General features: G+C 38.7%; 1 protein-coding gene across 4 annotated transcripts in view; it reads right to left on the bottom strand.

Annotated features, from left to right (window-relative positions):
• Nucleotides 1–22426, bottom strand: part of INPP4B (inositol polyphosphate-4-phosphatase type II B) — a 563252-nt gene that overhangs the window by 203683 nt on the left and 337143 nt on the right. For all 4 annotated transcript variants that reach the window (XM_045992576.1, XM_045992594.1, XM_045992567.1 and 1 more), the window contains exons 10-11: nucleotides 14601–14712; nucleotides 5582–5654 (exon numbers count right to left, since the gene is read on the bottom strand). In XM_045992576.1, the coding sequence (XP_045848532.1) occupies nucleotides 5582–5654; nucleotides 14601–14712 (185 nt within the window). The remainder of the gene's footprint in view (nucleotides 1–5581; nucleotides 5655–14600; nucleotides 14713–22426) is intronic.

Below are 22426 nucleotides of genomic sequence, written 5' to 3'. Positions count from 1 at the left end.
AAAGGTAATAGACTCTATCATATTTGTTAAAACAGCAAAGGGCAGAGAAGTCTAGTGAGTAAATAAAAAGGATCAAGGGCAGGTATTCAAAATGGCCCCAAATTTTATACAGCAGAGACTTACAAATACAAGGGCAAAATCTATTTAAATTAGTATGGGGGAAAATACAACAGAAATATCTCTGCTTATATAAAATGACATCATCTAAAAATCAGTAAGTTAGTAGATTTCATAGCTCATGAAAGGAAAGAAAGAAAGGGGGAAATAGGGAATTTGCTTTTTGGAGGGAATTCATGAGAACTTAAAATGAGTAAAGAGGGACATTTTAAAAAATATTTTACTGATTTATTTGACAGAGAAAGACACAGTGAGAGAAGGAACACAAACAGAGGGAGTGAGAGAGGGAGAAGCAGGCTTCCCGTGGAGCAGGGAGCCCTATGCAGAGCTCAATCCCAGGACCCTGGGATCATGATCCAAGCGGAAGGCAGACTCTTAACACCTGAGCCACCCAGGTGCCCCAAGAGGGACATATTTTTAACAATCTCTTAATATATTCTGCGTCACGCATGTCTTTGGATAGGAGTCTTAGTGAGGAGAGTGCTACCCCAATATTTAGGTATTGTGAAAGGCAGCTAAAACCTATGGTGTCATAAGAGGCAGGAAACATTTTTTTTTTTTTAATAATTTCTATACCCAACGTAGGGCTTGAACTCCAGACCTCAAGACCAAGAGTCACATGCTTTACTGATTAGAGGCAGAAAACATTTAAAAATGAGAATTTGATCAGGGTGCCTGGGTGTCTCAGTCATTAAGTGTCTGCCTTCGGCTCAGGTTATGATCCCAGCATCCTGGGAACAAGCAGAGTCAGGATCCCTGATCAGAGGGGAGTCTGCTTCTCCCTCTCCAGCTCCCCCCTGCTCTTGGGTTTCCTCTCTCACTGTCTCCCCCTCAATCAAATAAATAAATAAAATCTTTTAAAAAATGAGAATTTGAAAGTAATTTATCTGAAGTATAAACTGAATTGATAAGATACACTTGCTATCTGTCTTTTGACAAGTATTTATTGAGTTCCTATTGTATTTTGGCTACGGAGATACAGAAATAAATACGCAATGTTCTTTCTTCTTAAATAGCATATAATCTAGCATCTTCTGCAAAGTAGTGGATGGCTTAACTCTAATTTGAGAAAAAGAATCAAAGACATAGTGGCCTATTTTGAGAAAAAGTATGATTCGTCTGTGAAGCAAGAAATGCAAAATACCAATAAATCCTCCAAAGAGGAAGGGGACTGCATGGATTGAGGACTGAGAGCAGGGCAGTCCCCACATTTTTATTTTAGATTCCAACTTATACGGTCACAGAAATCTCGGCTGTCAGATATACTCTCTGTGAATATGAAGGACAGTATGTACGTTAAATTACAGCGCGAAAGTGGTCTTCAAGGAATATAAAGGATAATTTCATGACTCAAGAAGTATGGATTCAGACAAGGAAGAGGCTGTATCAGATCTAATGCTTGCTGACAGGGGAAAATTCACTCAAAATGGGAAGAAAGGAGGAAATGTTATGATAGGGCCCATTAGCTCCTTAGATTTGGCATAGTAATGGAAGGGTCCATGGGCTGAAGTACTCTGCAGCATTATACTTTCACAAGGAAAACTGGGAGAATTGGGACTCCAGAGGGAATTATCTTCTTGACAGAATTTTGAAAAAGCATATTTCTGATCAGGCTTACTAAATAGAAATAACCTCTAAGAAAGACAACTGTAACAATGACAAAAAAATTAATATGTGACTCCCTGTGAAATGGATTAAAATGAGTACTTTTATGAAATATTTCTAAAAAGAAGGCGAATAGGATAAGCTAAATTATGCTATGTAGACTTCAAACATGTAAGAGCCAGAAAAGGAAGTCAAAGGCTGTGCAGGTTACCGTGGTCATTTTAAAAGAATCAATGTTGACGGGTCTGACCCAGGTATTGGGGTCACGCTGCTGGTTAGCAAATCCAGGCTTCGACACCAGTTCTTCTGACAGCCCGTCTGGTGCGCTTATATTAATGCCACAAGAACTCATTTGTTATGGTTCTGGGGCAGCCAAGTTCCTAGACTGATGTGACTTAGCAGGGCGTGTGAGAGGCCTGACTGTACTTCCCTACTCCCCATCCCACCACCACCAAGCAGTTTTAAGTGTTCTCACTACCATTTTGCTTAAATGAATAAGCAGATAATGAGAGACGTAAATCTGCTATTTTAACAACTTTATGGTACGACTTACATGGTCAGAGAGTCAAACTAAGTAAGAACCTCGCATTTCTAACACTTACCATGTCTTCCAATGTGTCTAGTTTCAGAGAATGTAAATGCACCAGCTGAAAGGAATGCATCTCCCCATATAGCCAAGGCTCTTACCTATCTTTCTTAAGGAATTGCAAGTTCTGCCCTCCTCCCACTCATCCTTACTCTCCTTCTGACCTCCATTCCCCTGACTCCCAACATATACGTTCGACTTGCAAGGCAAGCAGGGCATGAAAAAGGTGAGAACTTAGGGGGAAGAGCTTTTTTCTTGTTAGTCTTACAATAGATAAGTGAATTTCCTGAATAATAAATTAAGCCTCTAGAGATATAAATAGAATGGTGAAGAGCTGCTATGAGATATGACATTCTCTTCCATTCACTCAGTAAGTACTTCATAACTCACTTGAGGCTGGCAAGTTCCATATAACACATTAATACAAAGACTTGAAAAGAGTGTCAGTAGCTCCCTTTGCCTACAGATTAAAAAAAAAAAAAGAAAGAAAAGAAAAAACCACACACGGGAATATAATAGATTAATTCCAAAGTTGCTGAGTTTAGATAGAAAAGTAAATAGAACAAAAGACAAAGGTATGCACAGGCCAAACTCATACATATTCTAAACCCACACAACACGCTTTCATATTTTGAGCATAAATATTTCATACAGAGCACTCAGTTGTAGTTTAAACACATTTTTAAAAATCTAGCTTTATGACATTTGACTTGCATTTACTCTTATCCTTCCCTAATATAAGAAGGCTCAAAGAAAATATCTGTGGCAAGTATCCTAGGATCTGAATGCTCCTCTGGGTTGCGTGGACTAAAGACAATATGCAATAGCATTAGAACTAAGTGGAGAATCACCACCCAACTGTCGCCTCCGTAAAAGCAGAAAGGCAGGAATCAATCGTCTTTCACTCCGCTAAGTAAGTATAGTTAAATTGCAGAATGCAGCTGTCTCCATCAGTTCCATGTCAGTTGTCTGTGTCATATTACAATTTATGCATCGGGAATAGCATACGAGCAATCGGCAAGAGTTAGTACACTACTAAGACTCATGCCTTACGGATTTTATGGCATGGGTATGAGGAGGTGCAGATTTATTTTTTACTATGTTCCTTCTGTCTCTTCTTCCTTAAGTAATATATTTTCTTCCTTAGAAAGCCATTTTTCTCTATGAAATTTATATTAAACTAATCAGTATTTTAAAATGGCATTTCTTTGTGCGTAAAACCTACAAGGTTCAGATGAGTGAATTATTAAAAAGTTATCTTATAATTATAGTGTAGATGATTGTGGTGATAACCCTATTCATTCAAACGTATTTAACATGAATTTAATATGTCCCACGTTCAATTTTACTTCTCGAAATCGGCATTTAGTAAATTCAGTAGGTTATCTGGGTACCTTAAAGGATTAAAGGTTTGGTCAATTTTCAGGTGGAAAACTAAATGGGAGGAGGACCATTTGAGGATATATTAGCTATTTTAACCAGCCTGAAAACATATCAAGTACTTTTAGGATCCATGGCTGTCTGGGTAGACCCATCATTGTTCATTGCACATCCCTCTCAATATCACATCCTAAATGAAATGAAATTAAAAATGTCATTTGCTCACAGGCTAAGGAGCTGCTCCTCTTTGGTATAATCCCTCATTCCATGTAAGTATAATTCATGATTTTTTGCTGTTGTTACATTTTATTTTGCATTCTCTGTCTGTATAATCATAGTCGAAGAGTTGCCTTCCCTTTATTCATTCCTTATTATAAGAGATTGCTGGCAACGAAAAACGCTAATAGTTTAGCAGGTGTATATTACTAAGCCTTTGAAATTCCATATCATTCACTAAGGTGATTATTATTCCAACTTTGCTATTGTGTAAACCTATGACATGGCAGGGTTAGGAAAATATTCAGGCTTATTCTGCTGTTGCACCAACTTTAATTAATTTTTTTTTTTAAGTAATAGCATGGCCTAGTAATTAAGAGAAAAAGGCCTTGGGATCACAACTGGATTTAAATTCTGGACCTGATACTTACCAGGTAGGTGACCTTGACCAATTTCCTCATTTGTAAAAGGAGGATAAGAACAGTGCCTTTTTCACAGCACAGGTCAGAAGGCAAGCCAAGACATAGGAGGCATTTAGCCTGCTGCTTGTCACTGTACTAGTCATTGTTTACTCTTAGTATTAATGGTAACATAATTTACATTTTCATTAAAAAGTAGATCCATAATTTATGTACACATATTATCACATTTTTAACTGTACTATAAGTTTCAGTTTTATTCACAAAGTTATCATTTAACACATGGTTTAGTGCCTTGTTGAAATTCAAATATATTACTGCAAGCAACACATTCTATACATACACTCCCAGGAATGTATAAACGCGCATATGAATTTTTCCTACTGAATTATATATCTACTGTTTTAACAACTCTGTTTTGAATTCTATAATTAGAAAGTCAACCTTTCTGATTGTTGGAGCCTGGGTGGTTCCGGGCCCTAGGCAGGGAGTCTGCGGCTCTCTCTCCCCTTACTCCTTCCTCCTCCCTCTAGATCATGCTAAGAGCTTCATATTTCTAATGCTTACTGTCCTCTAATGTGTCTTATTTCAAGATAATACAAAATCCAGAGCTAAAAGGAATTTTTTTTTGCCAAATAGCCAAAGTATTTTTATATCTTTCTTATGGGGTTGTCATGTTGAATAAGGGACAGACAGGCTAGGTAGGGAGAGACAGGTAGGGGACCATGGGAATGGGATAAAACCAGGCTCACAGAAATCCCAGAGGTGGAGAAATAGACATGATATTTACAAGAACACCTTGTTTGTTCTCATGATAGTTACAAGTCCAGAGTGCTCATTCTAAATATATACCTGGTATTCAATAATCCACCATGATATTGACAAAAAATTTACCAAGTTCCCTGGTCAGTTTCCTGTAAAAGATGAACCATGAAAGCCCTCAATGGCAACTCATTCAGGAGTTGCCTCACTCATTCTAGAGAGCTCTTTTCTTTCTTTTCTGTTGTCATCTTCACTTTAACGTTCACTTCGGCCTTCTTTGTGTCCCAGATTCAGTCTTCCGCTCCATGAGCCAGAACCCAGGAACAATGTCTATCCCTACTCCACTAGTGATGATGTTTCTAGTGATTACCAGTTCATGTGCTAAGTGTTCACAAATGATTCTGTGAGGATGCTGCCCACGTTTAACATGAGTTCACAGAAATTAACACTTACCTTTATATGAAACTACATAAGTTTCCCAAACTGAGATACATACCTGCATTCAAAAAAGGTAAGTTATCTTTTCCATTCACACTTTCTGGGGCTGTACATTCACATACCAGTGCACACTAGGGAAGAATAAAAGAAAAAACACACATATGAAAATAGTGAAATTAAGAAATGAAATTTTTCCATTTTGTTTGCAAAACATGAGGCTAGGCACATGGTTTCAAAAAGTTTTGAAAGACATTTTTGTAAGACTATTTTCAGCTTTATCTTTATTATGAAACTTGTTTAACTTGTGATTATTTAAACATCTATATTATTGCATTGCATAATTACAGACTACATCTTGGTTATAGTTAAAAACTACTTAGAAAGGAAAGCAAAAAATGGACAAGGATTGTCCCCATCGTGCTAGAAATCTGTTCTTAGTGCAGCAAATCACATTGATAAACTGAATGGTTTTACATTTCTGTCACCTGGGATAGTTTGAGATCAATAAAAAGCAAATTATTTTCTAGATTTTTAAGTAAAAGCTTTAAATAAAAGATAAAATATGTTGTACCATAAAATTACATAAGGCAAAAGAAGATTTTCATCTGTGGCAAAACAATGCACACACTTGTTCATAAAGTAGGAGGAAACTTTATAAATAAATTGATCTCTGATTTATAAATTGCTGACATAAAAATAAATGATTTGTAAATAATCTGATCTAAAGATCATGAATCTAGAATCTATGATTAATAGATTATGCTCATGAGCTCTTACAGAGCCAACACTGCTCTGGACACAGACAAGCACATTGCAATGGTCCTGGGGAGTGAAGCAGAAATGGGTAACAATATGCCAGACAATGCAGCACTAAGTGATGGCCTTTCCTTAACTCCCTCTGAAACTGTAATTAACAGAGGAAGCACCTCTTCTGGCCCCAGGAAACTGACAAGAGACTTACTCTCACGCAGACAGAGACCAGCATGACTGGCATTGATTTTTTCATGAGTTTCCTTCTATCTCTAGCCAAAAAAAGGGTGGGGAGAGTGTAGTAGTTTGAGTAGAGAGGAGAGTGAATTTTTAGACCAACTATATCAGACATAAACAAACAAATGCAAATAAAAGCAAAACCCAGAACTCAGAAACATCTTTGGCGAGGAGTTATAAGGGAAGCAGCCAAACTTCTGTAGCATGCATGGCTTTGCTCAAGAGACTCGGAAGGGCTCAGATCACCCTCCCCAGCAGGGTGTATCAAGATTGCTTGGGCTATCTCTGAACTGTCTCCCTCCACTCTTTCTTCTCCAGGCACTGGCCCTCTTGGAGACTCATGGCCACTGAAGTCACTGTTAATGATGGAATGCTTACATCTATCAAGCATTTTAAGAAGAAAGATAATTTAAAGCATTGATTTAAATATTGCTTTAGTATTTGTATAGTCCACTACTTATTCCCCCATCATAAACATGCATCACATTTCTTGATAGGGAAAAATGTGCTTTCATAATTTCTTTCGTGCTTCTATTGAGGTTCGTTTTACTGAAGGAATGAATAACTGCAAATAGCTTTTAGAATCTGGTGTCCTCTAACTCATTTTCCTGAGCAAACCAGAACTCAGAGGTGATCCTTTCTTTTACTCCACAGCTATTTGGAAAATGTACTTCCCAAATCACTAGAGCAATGTGCGATGATGCTTGGGTATATTTAAAATTCTTTATTTCTCTTATTCCCAGTATTTCCTCTACTCTTTTCAGTCTATATAGAGTTGTTGAAATAATCTTTCATAAACTTTATATTCATCATACCAGTGCTCTGCTCTACAATGTATGATGTTTATTTACTGGCCAATCAAATTCAGTATTCTCAGACTGGTGTTCAAATCCTTTCATGATTTGTCCTTCGTATCCTTCCACATAGTAACTATGTATATAGCTTCGAGCCATCCTCCTTTCCAAACAGGATTATCATCTACAACATAATTTATAGAAATAGTTTATATTAAACCCTTTTAGTAAGGAAGTCCATAATTCATGGGGAGCAGGCTATTATCTTGAGAAACTGCTTCTCTACGTGGAGGGAGCTCTCTTCATAATCAAAGTCAACTTTGATTTCCTAATAGAAGGTCTATATTATTTTACCAAAGGATATAGAAGTAGAACTTTCATACACTGTATCTTCCATCTACACTAGAAGGCAGATATTTAGAATAACTTTAACCTATTAACATTCTTTTTTTGCATTTTTATTGTATTTTAAAGCTTTATTATTTACAATGCTCTCAAGATTTAAATCCATGGACATAAACAGAAAAATCCAATAAATATTTACTAAATTAATATTTTTGTATTTGGACTTTAATTATTTTCCTCAGTTGTTTCCCAAGTGTACTGTCTGTGTCATATTTAAATTGAGAGTTCCGAAGCCAAGAACCACAGTGCTTATTTCCTCAGCCTAGCTTATTTAATTTTTTTACAGTTGGACCTAGAATCATTTTTACACTGTGCTAGATGCTACAGAGTATGCAAAGATTAAAATGACTTGAAATCATTAAACACAGGTTTAAGGAGGCCCGAGCTATGTACTGTTTATTGCTGTCATTATGATGGATATTTTCAGGGTTACGCACTACTACTGTGTGTGCTCTCAGTGCAACAATTTCATATTTGTGATACTGAGCAGGAGTAACAAACACTACGTGCTTTTTGTTCCCCCACAGCACTCACCGCAAGCCTACTGATTTGGAGGAGTGCTTTAAAAAGTGTCATTTGATGGTAAGTGTGACCAAGAGGAAGACATATAAGATATATAAATTTCTTGGAGTTTAATGATGTTGACTATCGACTAACATACCAATTTGCCATGGTTTGGGCTAGGAAATTAACCAAATTGTAAGGACGACAATGATCAGAAAGGACAAAGACCAGCACTTTTACATGTATCAGTTTATTCCTCAAATCATGGTTGCCCAAGTTTGGCCTGGAGTCTCCAGGGGTCCCTGATAACTTTTGGCTTTGCACCTTCTGCAACATCTGGCACAGGGAGAAGACAAAAATTGCTTCCATAATAATATGAAAGCACAATTCATCTGCTTCTCTCTTTCTCTTATAAGCTTATAGTGGAATTCTGTAGCGGCCCTAACACATTGACAGCTAATGGTATGTGTGCTTGTTTACTCTTCTGCTTTAAACATTTGTTTGAATTACTAATGCGATAGATGTCCACAGGTCTAACCTAAGTAAGCAAAATCTGTAATACAGTAAATATTAATAGATAAAATCCCATAAATGCCAATTTTAGGAGTATAAAGTATGCAAATTGCTACACTTTGGTGATCTAATTCAGTCTCATGGTTTAAATACCATCCAAGTGCTAGCTGACTAGTCACAAATATGTCATTCTAGCTTGGACATCTCACGTGAATTCCAGACTCAAATCTCCAACTGCCTGGATGTATGCATCCCTTTCAAATTTCAAAGTTAACATCTCAAAATCTCTGGTCCTTCTGCACCTGTTCCTTTCATTTTTCATCGTCACTACAGATGGTAAATGCATTCTTTGGTTTTCTTTGGTACCTGGAGTCTGGCCACATTTCACTGTCTCTGATTCACCTCATCAACTCATCTTCATTTCTGCCTTGAATCTTTGCAATGAACAGGCTCCATTCTTCTGTCCCTGCTTCTTTTCAGGCCATATTTAACACAACAGCCAGGACAGTCCTCTTAAAACATGAATCAGATTATTTTATACCTGTACTCAAAAATCCTCAACTGTCTTTCCACCTAGCTCAGAGTCTAGTGGCCCATAAGGGAGTATACAATCTGTCTTCCCTGCCTGTGGACATTATCCTCAACTCCTTCCACTCTCCTTTTCAACCCCCAGTTCCAGTCATTAGAGACATGCTGCCATCTCAGGGTCTTTGCCCCTGCTGTTAATCTACCTAGAATTCGTGTTCCTCTCAGATGCCCATTTCTTGCTCCCCTATTTCCTGCGTGTTTCAGTTCAGATATCACATTACCAGTGAATCCATCCTTGAACACCCAGCATAAAATGGTCACAGTCCACACTCTCTTGTCCTTGTACCCTTATTTTTTTGATAGCATATAGTACCATCTGATCAACAATACATTACTTGCTTATTTTATTATTGTTTAATTCCCTAGAAGGCAGCGTCTGTGTCTACTTGGTTCATTATTGAACATCTAGAACCTGGTAGACTGCCTAGAACACAGAAGGTAGTATTGTTTGATAAATGAATGATGAATATTACATGTCTGCAAATATCTTATAAAGTAAGTTAAGTTAGTTATATTGTTTTCACTTCTGTATTTGGGAAAAATAAAGGGATGGAACTTTTCAAGATTGTCCTTAGCTCCCCTGGGATTCTGCCTTTTCCCTGACCATGGCTAATGAGTATCTGATTAAACACCGCTTCAAAATATGGGTGCTAAATGACCTGAGAAGGGCCACAAAATACTATCATCAAAATGCTAGTCAGGTCAGGCTCATAATAAAAATAAGATGTATATTACTCTACTTATACCAACTCTGTCACCGTTATAAATATGTAAGACTTTTCTTTCCTTCTGTAGAAATCACCACTACTTTGGTCATTGGTACGGTGCCATGTGCCACATTCAAATATAATAAAGACAGTAAACAAAAGGGGAGACAAAGCAGGAGCTGAATTCAGCTCCAGCAGAGCCTCACTAGAGGATGTCTGTTAACAATCCCCCTCCCCTGGCAAGAAGCCAAGTGCCCTCTGTGGCAGGGCAGAGCGGAGGGCAATGGCCATCTCACTAGATCCTGTTGGCTGTTACTTACATTGGTTTTCCTACCTATCACCTGATTTGATCATTTTCCTTCCTCATTTTCCTTTCTGTAGCAGCATATTTTTTTCTTGACTCTTTAATCAAAAGGTTGTTTTTAAAAGTTTCTTCCTCTTTCCTTCATAATTCTGCACTCTTTCCTGCATCCTCACTCTAGTTTTTATTTATGGACCAATTAGTTTGTACACAGCCTTATATGCAGCCAAATTTTATCCTTTCTAGGAGACAAATTTGGATTTTATTTCTTCCAGGTAAAATTGACTTGTCATTTACTCATTCACTCATTTTTCCTGTGCTAGGCTCTATTCTAGGCACTAGGGGGAAGGGTAAAGGAGAGAACAAAATAGACAAATATCTTTCTCTCATGGAATTTAATTCTATTGAGGGAAATAGACAATAAATGAGATAAATAAAATATATATGATGTTGGACAGTGCTAAGTACAAAAGACAAAAATGATGTAGAGAAAGGAGATAGAATGTTTCCAGTAGGCATGGCAATTTTGGATATAGGGCAGAGAAGGCAGAGTAAGAAGGTCACAGTTTGCAAAAAAAAAAAAAGACTGGAAGGAAGTGGGGGAATGAAGCACATATTTACCCTAGGGAAAATGCTAAAAAAGCAGATGGAAAAACAAAGTGAAAGACCTGAATTGGAAATGCACCTGGAATGTTAAATAGACAGCCAAGAAACTAATGAGTCTAGATGGAAGTGAGCAAGGAATAGGAGTAGAGGATGAAGAAAGTAATGAGGGCCGACACTCACAGACTTTAAGTAGGTCCCGAAAGGATTTAGATTTATACTTTCAGGGAGTTGAGAAGCCAATGGAGGAATGAAATATTCCATGTTACATTTTAATAAGTGCTCTGCTGAGAAGATGATGATGGGGGTGTCGGGAAGGAGGAAGAAGGGACATTTAAGAGACCACCATAAACATGTATGTGACAGATAATGCTGTAAGAGGGAAGGCCTCAAAAGCCACTGGGTCCTGGATATATTTAAAAGTCAAAAATCAACAGGATTTGCTGACATACTCACTTAGCCTATGAGAGGAAGAAATGAGTCAAAGATGACTCCAACATGTAAAAAAAAAAAAATTGGATACCTAATGCAACATTTCATCTATTATATGAACTTTGTAAAATGTCCACATTACTGCTTCTCTTGTGAATTTTTCTTTCTCTAGCTATGTGATTTTAACACTTTGTCTTCTATCAGTATGTACGTCCAAGTCAAATAAAAGTTTGAGCGGGGCACCTGGGTGGCTCAGTCCCTTAAGCATCCCACTGTTGGTTTCTGTTCACGTCATGATCTCAGGGTGGTGGGATCCAGTCTTGCATCAGGCTCTGTGCTCAGCAGGGGGCCTGCTTGAGATTTTTCTCTCTTCTGCCCTCCCCCACCCCAAACCACTTGCTTGCCTCTCTACCTTTCTCTCACTCTCTAAAACATAAATAAAGTCTTAAAAAAAAAAAAAAAAAAAAGCTTGAACCAGTGTGGTATGGTGAATGACCTTCTGAACCATCTTTCTTGATGAGAACTATATCATAACAATATGATTTGAGGAAACAAGTAAGTTAATGTGAGAGAACAGAGCTTGGCTTTTCATTTATATTTTATTCCAGGCTCTGGAGGTTTTATGAAATTAAAGATTCAAATGGATTTACACCAGGGATATTGTTACAAACTGGATTGTGTTCCTCAAAATTCATTCTGCTGAAGCCCCAACACCCAATGTGACTGGATTTGGAGACAGCTTTTATGGAGGGAATGAAAGATCAAGAAGATGATAAGGGTGGGGCTCTAGTCCTATTGGGCTGGTGTCCTTATAAAAAGAGGAAAGACACCAGAGCTCACTGGCTGTCTCTGTGCTCATGTGCCAAGGAAAGGCCATGTGAGGACACAGAAGGAAGTCTGCATGCCAGGAAGGGAGCCTTCACCAGGAACAAAGTCATCTGGCACATTGACCTGGCACTTCCTGGCCTCCAGAACCGTGATAAAATACATTTTTGTTGTTTAACCATTCAGTCTGTGGTATTTTATTATTATGGAAGCCCAAGCTGATTAAAACAGGTACTATAATCTTCTACCTACTTCGATTTATGTGAGCAATGGCGTGTCACTCACCCACAGAACTGGTGCTAACAGTTTCATTTCTTTCTCGTCCATTCATACAAACTCCGGAGAGTAGTGTTTTTTTACAAATAACCTCAATTTCAGTCCCTTTGTCTTGTCCTGTGTTTCAGTCATTCACTAATTTCAGGACTTCAGTCTCCATTAGGAGATTGTGTTAATACACTTCATAGAGATTTTGATTAAGCAGATCTGCAAAGGAGTTTGCGTGTATCTATCAAACACTCCAGAAAATTCTGATAACCCTTTGTGAAACACTGAGATAAAGTTATTCCCACATAATTCTCCTGAATAGTGTGCACAGTGGACCTTACTGCATATTCTTCATGAATTATGAAGATTCTGAAGGCTTGCCAACAGAGTTTATTATAACTTCATAAAAAATTCGCAAAAGGTCAATGTTTACTAAGAACCCAGACGGGACAGAACTAACACCAACAATGATTGATATGTTTATCATTTTGGCCAATTTATGACTTGTACATGGTCCACGCTGACACTGCCACCTCCTATTTCCAGAACAGTTCAGTTTAGTCTTTTTAAGTTCACATTTCTAAGTCAGAAACATTATGTGGGGCTTTGATGGGGTATATTCCTGGGTGTCAAGTTCTCTGTTTATGCAAAGAGTCTGATTCAATTTGCACTGCCTCATAATAGCAACACAGTAAAGGAGTCAGGGGGTGAAAATAGAGACGTGACTAGTACTAGATTGGGAGCAGTCAGACTAGGCCTGTGTTGAAATGGGAAGTGTTTCTGCTACTGGTCTCCTGGCATACTGCCATAGGTCTAGGCAGTCTTATCTGTCTATTTTTGTACTCAGTCTGCCACTTGGCCTCCAAATCTTTCCTTCTTAATCTTGATGCAAGCATTCATGCAGTGATGACTAATACCCATCTTATACAGAACTCCAAAGGAAAGAGGGATCGAGTGAAGGGGTCCCACAATCGGGGTCTCAGAAGCACACATCCTAAGAGCCACAACTGGTGTTTTGAATACACAAACCTGGAGAGGGTCTGCTGCAAAACTCAGGACAGCCCTCCCATTGTCAGGCAATCTGTTTGGAACTTTGACCCTCCCTGGAATATTCTCAGGACCCTCACTATGTTCTGAGGGAGAGCAGGGGAACAGAGAACAATAAGGCTTGGCCCAGCAGACCAGACCCTAGCTTATTCTGGGGCAAGAACAATATTCTTTTGAAGGGCCGTCTTAGATTTCTTTTGTAAAGTCAGTATTTGTTGTGTTAGAGAAACACCATTTCCCATGTAGATGTTTCCTCAGCACCCAAAATCAAATATGCTCCCAGATAAGGGCCACTAAGCCAGAAAGTAAGCCACTAAAGGCCTTATCATTAGAAAATACTCCTTCATGAAAAGGTAGGAATTACAGTGTATATACAAAATCTTTCCTGAAAAGATGCAGTTTTAAGTCCCTCCCCCGTGGCTCAGTAAAGTAGGCAATTGCATTCCTAAGACAGGAATTTAGGTTAATACTTATATCAAGTTTCTCTTTCTTAGAGAAAAGAAAGGAGAAGTCCTGGACACATACTGATATGCACTGGGACCTTTATGCTCAGCTTCAAGGAAGCTGCTTCACCTCCAGCTGGCGTCGCCCCTCCTCCAAAGCTGTCCCCGCTGCTTGGCACTATTTCCTACTTCTCTCTCTGCAGTTTCATGAGGCACAGCATTGTCAAATCTGTGCTCCTTCCCATACAAATGAAATCTAAACTCAAATTGCATCTCTTTCTAAAGAGTTTTGAGAGTGGAGGAGCGGTTACTTTCGGCAACAGCCCTCCCAGAATCTTCTGTGCAGCTCACGTAGGGTTAATTAGGGCAGAATGCAGCAGTGATCAATACTTTTGTTCCCGTTGCAAGGAGTCAGTGTCAACAGGGGAGCAGGGGCAAAGAAGAGGCGTTTCTGAATGGCACCTGGCTTTGCATAGTTCCGTGCAAGTAGACCCTCTGGTTCAGCAGATGAAGCCTACTTAGGGCACTTCAGTTCCAGAGCTGATTTCTCATTTGGCTTTCGAATAATGACATTTCATAGTGCACAGGGGTGTGATGATTCTGGCATCTGGCGAAACTGATCGCTTCTAATTTAATGTGTGCATTGAGCTGACTGAGACCCTACCTTTTGTCCCTGCACATCTGTGGTGATGTGGTCGGCTTCCCCATCCTCAATCTCCCCCATCTTCACGACACTGACTTCTATGGTGCCAACAACTTTGCCACCATCTGAAGTTCTGCAACCAAAAATAAATGAAATGGAAAGGTAAGCATCTTCTCTCTCCTTAAAGTAAGCGCAAACATGTTTGTTTCCAAAAACCACAAATACTGCTCTTTACCTTCATTACTTTTAATGAAACAGATCTATTTTTAAAACATTCAAACATGTTACTAGTGTTGTTGTTGTTTTTAATTAAAAAAATCAAAAACAAAAGCCTGGTTAACCACGAGTTTATGAGGTAAGTGCAGGGACTGTCAAAGCTACCTCAGGGCGGTGAAACTTCTTCCAGGCTCTTAGAAGCGGGCACAGAGATCATGCATTGGTGTCCGGTTTGGCAACACCACATCCCCACAACAGCATAAACCGTGGCTCTCCTCTACCAAGTGCATGGGATGTTGTGTATATCAGTTAAAGAAACCACAACTGGGGGGTCTGGGTGGCTCAGTCCATTAAGCCTCTGCTTTAGGCTCAGGTCATGATCCCAGGGCCCTGGGATAAAGCCCCACATTTGGCTCTCTGCTCAGCGGGGAGCCTGCTTCTACCTCTCCCATTGCCCCTGCTTGTGCGCGCGCTCTCTCTCTCTCTCTCTCTCTGTCAAGTAAGTAAATAAAATCTAAAAAAAAGAAAAAAAGAGAAAAGAAAGAAAAAAGAAAAAGAAACTATAGTTGAATAAAATAGAAAAATAGAAAAGAATGTAAACATCCCTATATTCCTTTCTGACTGTCCATTGGCCACAAAATCTGATTCTGTGCCTTTTCCCTAACACCATTTTTCTTTCTAAGACATTAGGTAAAGAAGGTTCTCTCCCAGAAAACATAAGAAAATTAATGTATATGCAGAGCAGAAGTTAACCAGAGATAATTTAGTACAACCCTTTACTTCATCAGATAAAGAATCAGAGACTCAAAAAGATGGAAAGAGTCAACTAAGGTAACCAAATGGTAAAACCGGAAATCCGAGTTTCTATCTTTTTCACATATGTGGGTCACTGAAAAACTCTTTATTTAATGATGATGGTTATTTTATTATTAAGATTTTCATCATCATTATAATCTTCAACATATGAATTTTCTGGTGAACAATAATGAAATATAAAAAATAAAATGAATAACCATTAAGATTCTCTATTTTCATTTCCTTGAGCAAGAAAATATACAGAATAAATGGGCCCATCATAACATGGGAAAATTGTGACACATACTGATATTTTCCCCTTGACTCCCATTTTGAAGATAGACAGCAAACCATTCCATAGGCATGACATTTTGCCATAACTTCTTTCTTAGGCTAATTGACTAATATTAGAAATGTGATCCTTAATTTTTTTCTTTTTCTGAAATTTATTTTTAATTGGGATACAGATGGTGTCTTACAACCAGTTTCTTCTAAATGTCACTGTTTTGTCATAGAAGATGTCAGAAAAGAGGACTAGGAAAATTTGTATCAAGTATTTTTCCAAAATGCTCATTAAAATAATGAATATGTTAGGTGAAAAGGAAACCAAATTATGTTATTAGATCATGACAGGTTTTTCTCAAAATATAGAAAGCATAAATTAAAACACACCTTTTGAATTATGCTTTTAAGGAAACTGAAATAGGAAAATTCTGGTGACAGATGCACACCCAATGTCATAATGTAATCAAATAAAAACTGTGCACATAGAAAAAGAAAGTGATTTCTGGTTAAAATGAAGATTTCTTATTAAAATGTGAAATACGATGCTTTGGGTGACGTTCAAAACAATGGAAATCATCATATTGACTCAATTATTTGCAATTAATATAGGAACTTTAAATATTCATCACGAAGATGTGTATATAGATGACACGATATGATGATGTAAAACACTGCATTAGCTCCAATTCTGGGGTAGTTTATTCATTATACCATTTTCCCACTGGAAAATGACATAATAACTTGTCATAAATCATGATGTGACTTAACTCTGTACAATTATTTAGTACCTAATAAATAAAGACTTTAATAAGAGCTCTTATTGGCACCACTAATAGCTTTTTCTAGAGATCTGCAGTTTCTTTTTCCCCCAAGCTGATCATCAATAACAATTACGAATATCTTTTCTTTCATGTAGGAGTTGCTTAAAAATTTTTGCTTGAACAAATTGAGCTCGATTCATTTTTAGGAATGCAAACTTATGTATAACTTGCTAAGTTTTTTCACGGAACTGAATCAAACAATGCCCTAATGATTTGAAACAGAGGGTAGGCTTTTCAGAGTCTCTCCAGGGCCTAGGTTATAAACCAATATATGCCACAGTGGTTAAAAGTGTGCACTCGAGAGTTTGGCCTCCCTGCTAGCTGCATGACCCTGGGCAAAGAACTTAACCCACATGGAACTTCATTTGTAAGGATTAAATTGTGGCATGATTGGTGTAAAGTGCTCAGCACTTTACTCATCACTCTTTCCACCCCTCGTCTTCATTGTAGTAGCAGACAATGCTAATAGTGCTAGTCACAGCAGCAGCATCAATAGACTCCTATGTCATTAATGTATTATATGATATTTGATTTTAAAGATTTTATTATTATTATTATTTTGACAGAGGGAGAGACATCACAAGTAGGCAGAGCGGCAGGTGGAAGGAATGGGAGAAGCAGGCTCTCCATGGAGCAGGGAGCCTGATGCAGGACTTGATCCCAGAACCCTGGGATCATAACCTGAGCCAAAGGCAGACGTTCAACTAACTGAGTCATTCTCTCCAGAAATTTTATGAGAATATGCATCTAAGACTATAGTAAAATATTATAGGATCTCAAACTTCATTTCTTTCTTTCTTTTTTTTTTTTAAAGATTTTATTTATTTATTTAAAAGAGAAAATGAGAGAGAGAGCACAAGAAGGGGGAGGATCAGAGAGAGAAGCAGGCTCCCCACTGAGCAGGGAAGGGAGCCAGATGCCTGACTGGATCCTGGGACTCTGAGATCATAACTTGAGCCGAAGGCAGTCACTTAATCAACTGAGCCACCCAGGTGCCCCAAAAATTTCATTTCAAACAATGACTGCATGTTAATTAAAGATAGAGACTTAGTAATAACATATTATGAAGCTTATATCCCTAGTAGTGCCAACAATACAGATTTGTAACTAATTACAATGCGGCTGAATCTTTCAAAGTTTTAAGCAATGTACTATGGGAACGAGCTTCTGAACTATAGCTCTGTCTAGTCCTGTTAAACCAATTATATGGGGGGGCGCTTGGATGGCTCAGTCGTTGGGCATCTGCCTTTGACTCGGGTCATGATCCTGGGGTCCTGGAATTGAGCCCTGCGTCTGGCTTCCCGCTCTGCAGAATAATAATATTCTTATTATATAATAATAATAATAATAATAATAATAATAATAAATCTTAATAAATCTTTAAAAACAAAACAAAACACAACAACAACAACAACAAAAACCCCACAATTATCTAGGGCCCCTGGGTGGCTCAGTTGGTTAAGCAGCTGCCTTCAGTCCTGTCGCGATCATGGAATCCTAGGCTCGAGTCCCACATCAGGGAGCCTGATGTGCCGCTGAGCAGGGAGTCTGCTTTTCCTTCTGCCCTTCACCCTGCTTGTGCTCTTTCTCTCTCAAATAAATAAATAAAATATTTTTAAAAATTATCTGGATGCTTTTTAAATAATTGTAATGCCTTTGGGCAGAGGGGCAGGCAGAGGGAGAGGGAGAAGCTTCATTTGATCTTCATTTTATCTTCTATAGGTTACCACTTATTCCCAGAGTGGAATCAAAACAAGGAGCTTGCTTAATCTAGTGATGCTAGAATGATTCTAATTTTTTTTTTCCCCAAAACCATTTTGGATAGGGAGTTTTGACTACCCTAAAGCATGTCTCTTCATCTTAGATTTGTGGAGACAAAATGGGGAATCCAAGTTATAACTAAAGAGCTGAATCCAAGACACCCAAAAGCATGGTTCATCCTGTCAATGGACTGGAACATAAAACATGGAAGCTGTTTTCTATTTATTCTGCAACAATTTAACACACACAAAGTATGGATATTCCACACTTCTTTTCAGTCAGGAAAGTCAAGGTTGAAGTATGTATTTCATGTTTCCAAAGGCTGTTTCAAAGGTGATTTCCTATAAATTAAGAAAAAAAAATCATTCTTAAATGCTTAATTATGCTTCCAATGTATCACCCATCAGGGTTGGGGGGGGGGTAGTAAGAACAGCTTAACCATTGTTCATCACCAAAATTCTGAATTTAGTGGAAATCATCATATCTACATGGAAGATATGTGGAAGAGACGCCTGGACTAGGAATCAGGAAATCTAAATACTACTTCCAGTTCAGCCACTAACTAGCTATGTGACCGAAGATGTAACGCTTCAGATCTCTGATTTCAGTCTCCTCTGCTGGAAAACGAAGAGCTGGTCTCTAGCAGCTCTTCTACAATATCAGCACTCACGTGCCCTGCTCTCATCGCTCCTGTGCTTCCATCATCTGATTCTCTCACAGACGCCACAAGCCACCATGGACCGATACGGCCTCAGGAAAGAGCTCAGGTACAGGCCAGTCTCCCCTCACTTCTCAGTTTCCCATCCTTCCTTCCCCACAAACAAACCAAACAAGGCAGAGGCATGCCGAACCAGAGAGGTGACTAAACACTTAGAGTCGAATAAAAGGACTGGTTTTTCTTATAATAGCCCACGGATACATATATACTCGACTGCCATTATGGCACAGCATCTTGGCATATATACAAGGGTACAGATTTGACTGAACCCAGCCTCAAAAGCGATTTTACACAGGTTCCTAGCCATTTATGTGGCAATAAGAACAGGCTGCAGTAATAAATATCCGTTTCAATCTACATGAACAACAGCAGCAAAAAACTGCCATTTCAAAAGCTGACAGATCATCAGCACTATTTAATGCAGAAAGCTGTAAGAGAAGTAAAAGATGACTACTTCACGGCCGATACAGCATTTCGATCACAACATCGAAGTTTCCAGTTAAACTTGGGAAATACAGTAATCCCCCTTCTCCCCCTTATCCGCTTCTCAGTGTCACCTTCTGAAGTCTCAGTTACCTGTGCTCGACAGCAGGAGTTCTGACGTATCACTGGAAAACCAACAGTCGCCTGACACTATGTCACCACACCTCTGTCATTCACCTCATGTCATCTCATCATATAGGCATTTATCACCTCATATCATCTCAAGAAGGAGGGTGAGCACACTAAGCTCTTTTGAGAGAGAGGGAGACCACATTCACATGGCTTCTACTATGATACGTTGTCACAATTGTTCTTTATTATTGTTGTTAATCTTTTCCTGTGCCTAACTCATGAATTAAACTTTTTTGTAGGTAGGTACGAATAGGGAAAAAAAAATAGTATATATAGGATTTGATACTATCCACATTCTCCACTGGGGGTCTTGGAATGTATTCCCTGCGAATAAGGAGGGAGGGCTATTTCCACCTAAATATTTAACCATGCCAACAAGATGGAAGGCGAAGTAGCAGAAATTTTCAGCAACACAAAGTTGTTCTCCTTTTCACTCAGATTTTCAGCATACGGAGTAGATTAGTGATTAAGGCTCTTCCAAATCTGCCTTTAAAATAACTCCCCTAATAGCTTCTAATGAAATATTCAACCTCACGGGCTGAAACATACCAACCTTTTTAGAGGACTGAATGAAAGGAGGTATAAAACAGTCTCCTAACAAAGGACAATTTAACGACACTCTTTCCTCACCACCTCCTATACCATTCTTACTACCGCGAAAGGAAAAGGAAAAACAAAACAAAACAAAACGAAAGCTCTGGAAACGTTAAAGAGCAACATGTAAATAACTGCTCTGTTTTGGAAATGCCACAGAGATGCGAACCAGCAAATGACTCTAAACATCCAGGGAGAAACCATCATTAACATTGTCGGTTTTTGTGAATATAAAGTAGTCTTGGTGCGAGGCACAGGAATCTTCAGCTGTGAGACATGCCTTGCATTGAAACTGTCTAGACATGTACCTGGGAAATACAAATCTCACCGGGGCAGGAAAAGAAACAGAGGTCATAGGTGAACAAATGGAGTGAGTGAGTGAGTGAGTGCACCCTGATGATCTTTCTGGTGAATGCATTTACCGGCGATGCTAGATTTACTTAGGGCTCAAAGAAGGGAGAGTTCCATTAAGTATGTGTAACTAAGCACACCTCTATTCTGGCTGAAATTCATAAATGTCAGAAGCCCTATAATACTTTCAAACTCATACTCAAATAAAACTTTCAGTAGTTCTTTACATTATAGCTTCCACACTCTGAGTTTTTCCCCTGGTTTTCTTCTCCATGCTCATTATGAGCACTCTTTCAGACATTCCATCCGCTATTCAACTATCCCTTCTACGAGGATCTATCATAAATCTCTACCCCCTAGTCTGTCCTTATTTCCTGATATAGAACTCCAAACTCCTTTAGAATATTTTATATTCTATAAGCTTGAGACTTAACTCTCCCTCTAAATCCAACTCGCTCACATCAAGAGCATATCATTTTCCAAAGACCACCACCACCAAAGAATGTTCCATCTTCACCCATGCCTTGCCCCTACCTTCCACGGTGTCACGAAACCCTGCTGACTAGCCCTCTACAACGTCTCTTGCACATGTTCCTTCATGATGGCAACATCCCAAGCAGTTCTGTCACTTCTTACTACCCTTGAAGAATCTACTTCCACCTTCCAGGGACCTTCTTTTCCATTCCATCCATGTCAGGTTTTCCTCTTAAAGTTGTCTAATGCCTACCCAAAGACACGGAAATACAGCCTGTCTTTCAAGGCCTTATATCAAGACTTGTCAAGGGTTTTGGGCAGCTCAATAGTTTTGGTCTGAACTGATCCATGCCAATGTACATACCATTAAATAATGAAGGATGGCTTGGTGAAAAATGCAGTGAACTTTGAGTAACAAAGGCCTTGGTTACTCTATAGTAAATAGCTGTGTGACCGTGAGCAGGCAATGCAGCAGCTATAAAGATGTCCTAGCTATGAACAAATGAAACCATCTTACTTATCTCACAAGATTGATGTGGCTAAAAACAAAGGACCTCAGGTAGAAGCACAAGAATGCTTTAACGTATGGTAATGATTACTATAGCTATACGGTCTGGGTCGCAGAGCTTCAAGAGCACATCACGAATACATTGACTATCAGTTTTCAGACTAACTGGTAAACAGGGCCCTCTTTATTGCTAAAAATAGTACTACTCAAATATAAATAATTATCCCAAAACAAATAAATTGTCAAAGCACATCTTTCCAGGGGCGCATGGACGACTCAGTCGGTTGAGCATATGACTTTCGCTCTGGTCGTGATCCCAGGGTCCTGGGATTAAGCCTCCTGTTGGGCTCCCTGCTCAGCGGGGAGTCTGCTTATCCCTCTCCTCTGCCCCTGCTTGTGCTCTCTCTCCCACTCACCCTCTTTCAAATAAATAAATACAATCTTAAAAAAAAGCACATCTTTGTCTCTTCATATGTCTATTAAATAAATACATATGATAAGTTATATTTGGAAACTTGATTCAATGTAAATATGAAGTATAAACTCTTTAAATTATAGACATCCTTTAAGTGGGCACCTTGTACATGCATTTGTCAGGATTCGTAGGCAACCCAAATTACGTAAAATTAATAGGATGCCACGGTATGCCCATTGGTACATAAAAGTACTGCAGGTAGGACAAGTAAGCACACTCTACTCTCCTGCATCC

The sequence above is a fragment of the Meles meles genome, chromosome 2, assembly GCF_922984935.1.
Source record: "Meles meles chromosome 2, mMelMel3.1 paternal haplotype, whole genome shotgun sequence".
Taxonomy (NCBI): domain Eukaryota; kingdom Metazoa; phylum Chordata; class Mammalia; order Carnivora; family Mustelidae; genus Meles; species Meles meles.
The sequence above is the reverse complement of the archived record's forward strand: the minus strand, read 5'-3'. Positions and strand labels throughout refer to the sequence as shown.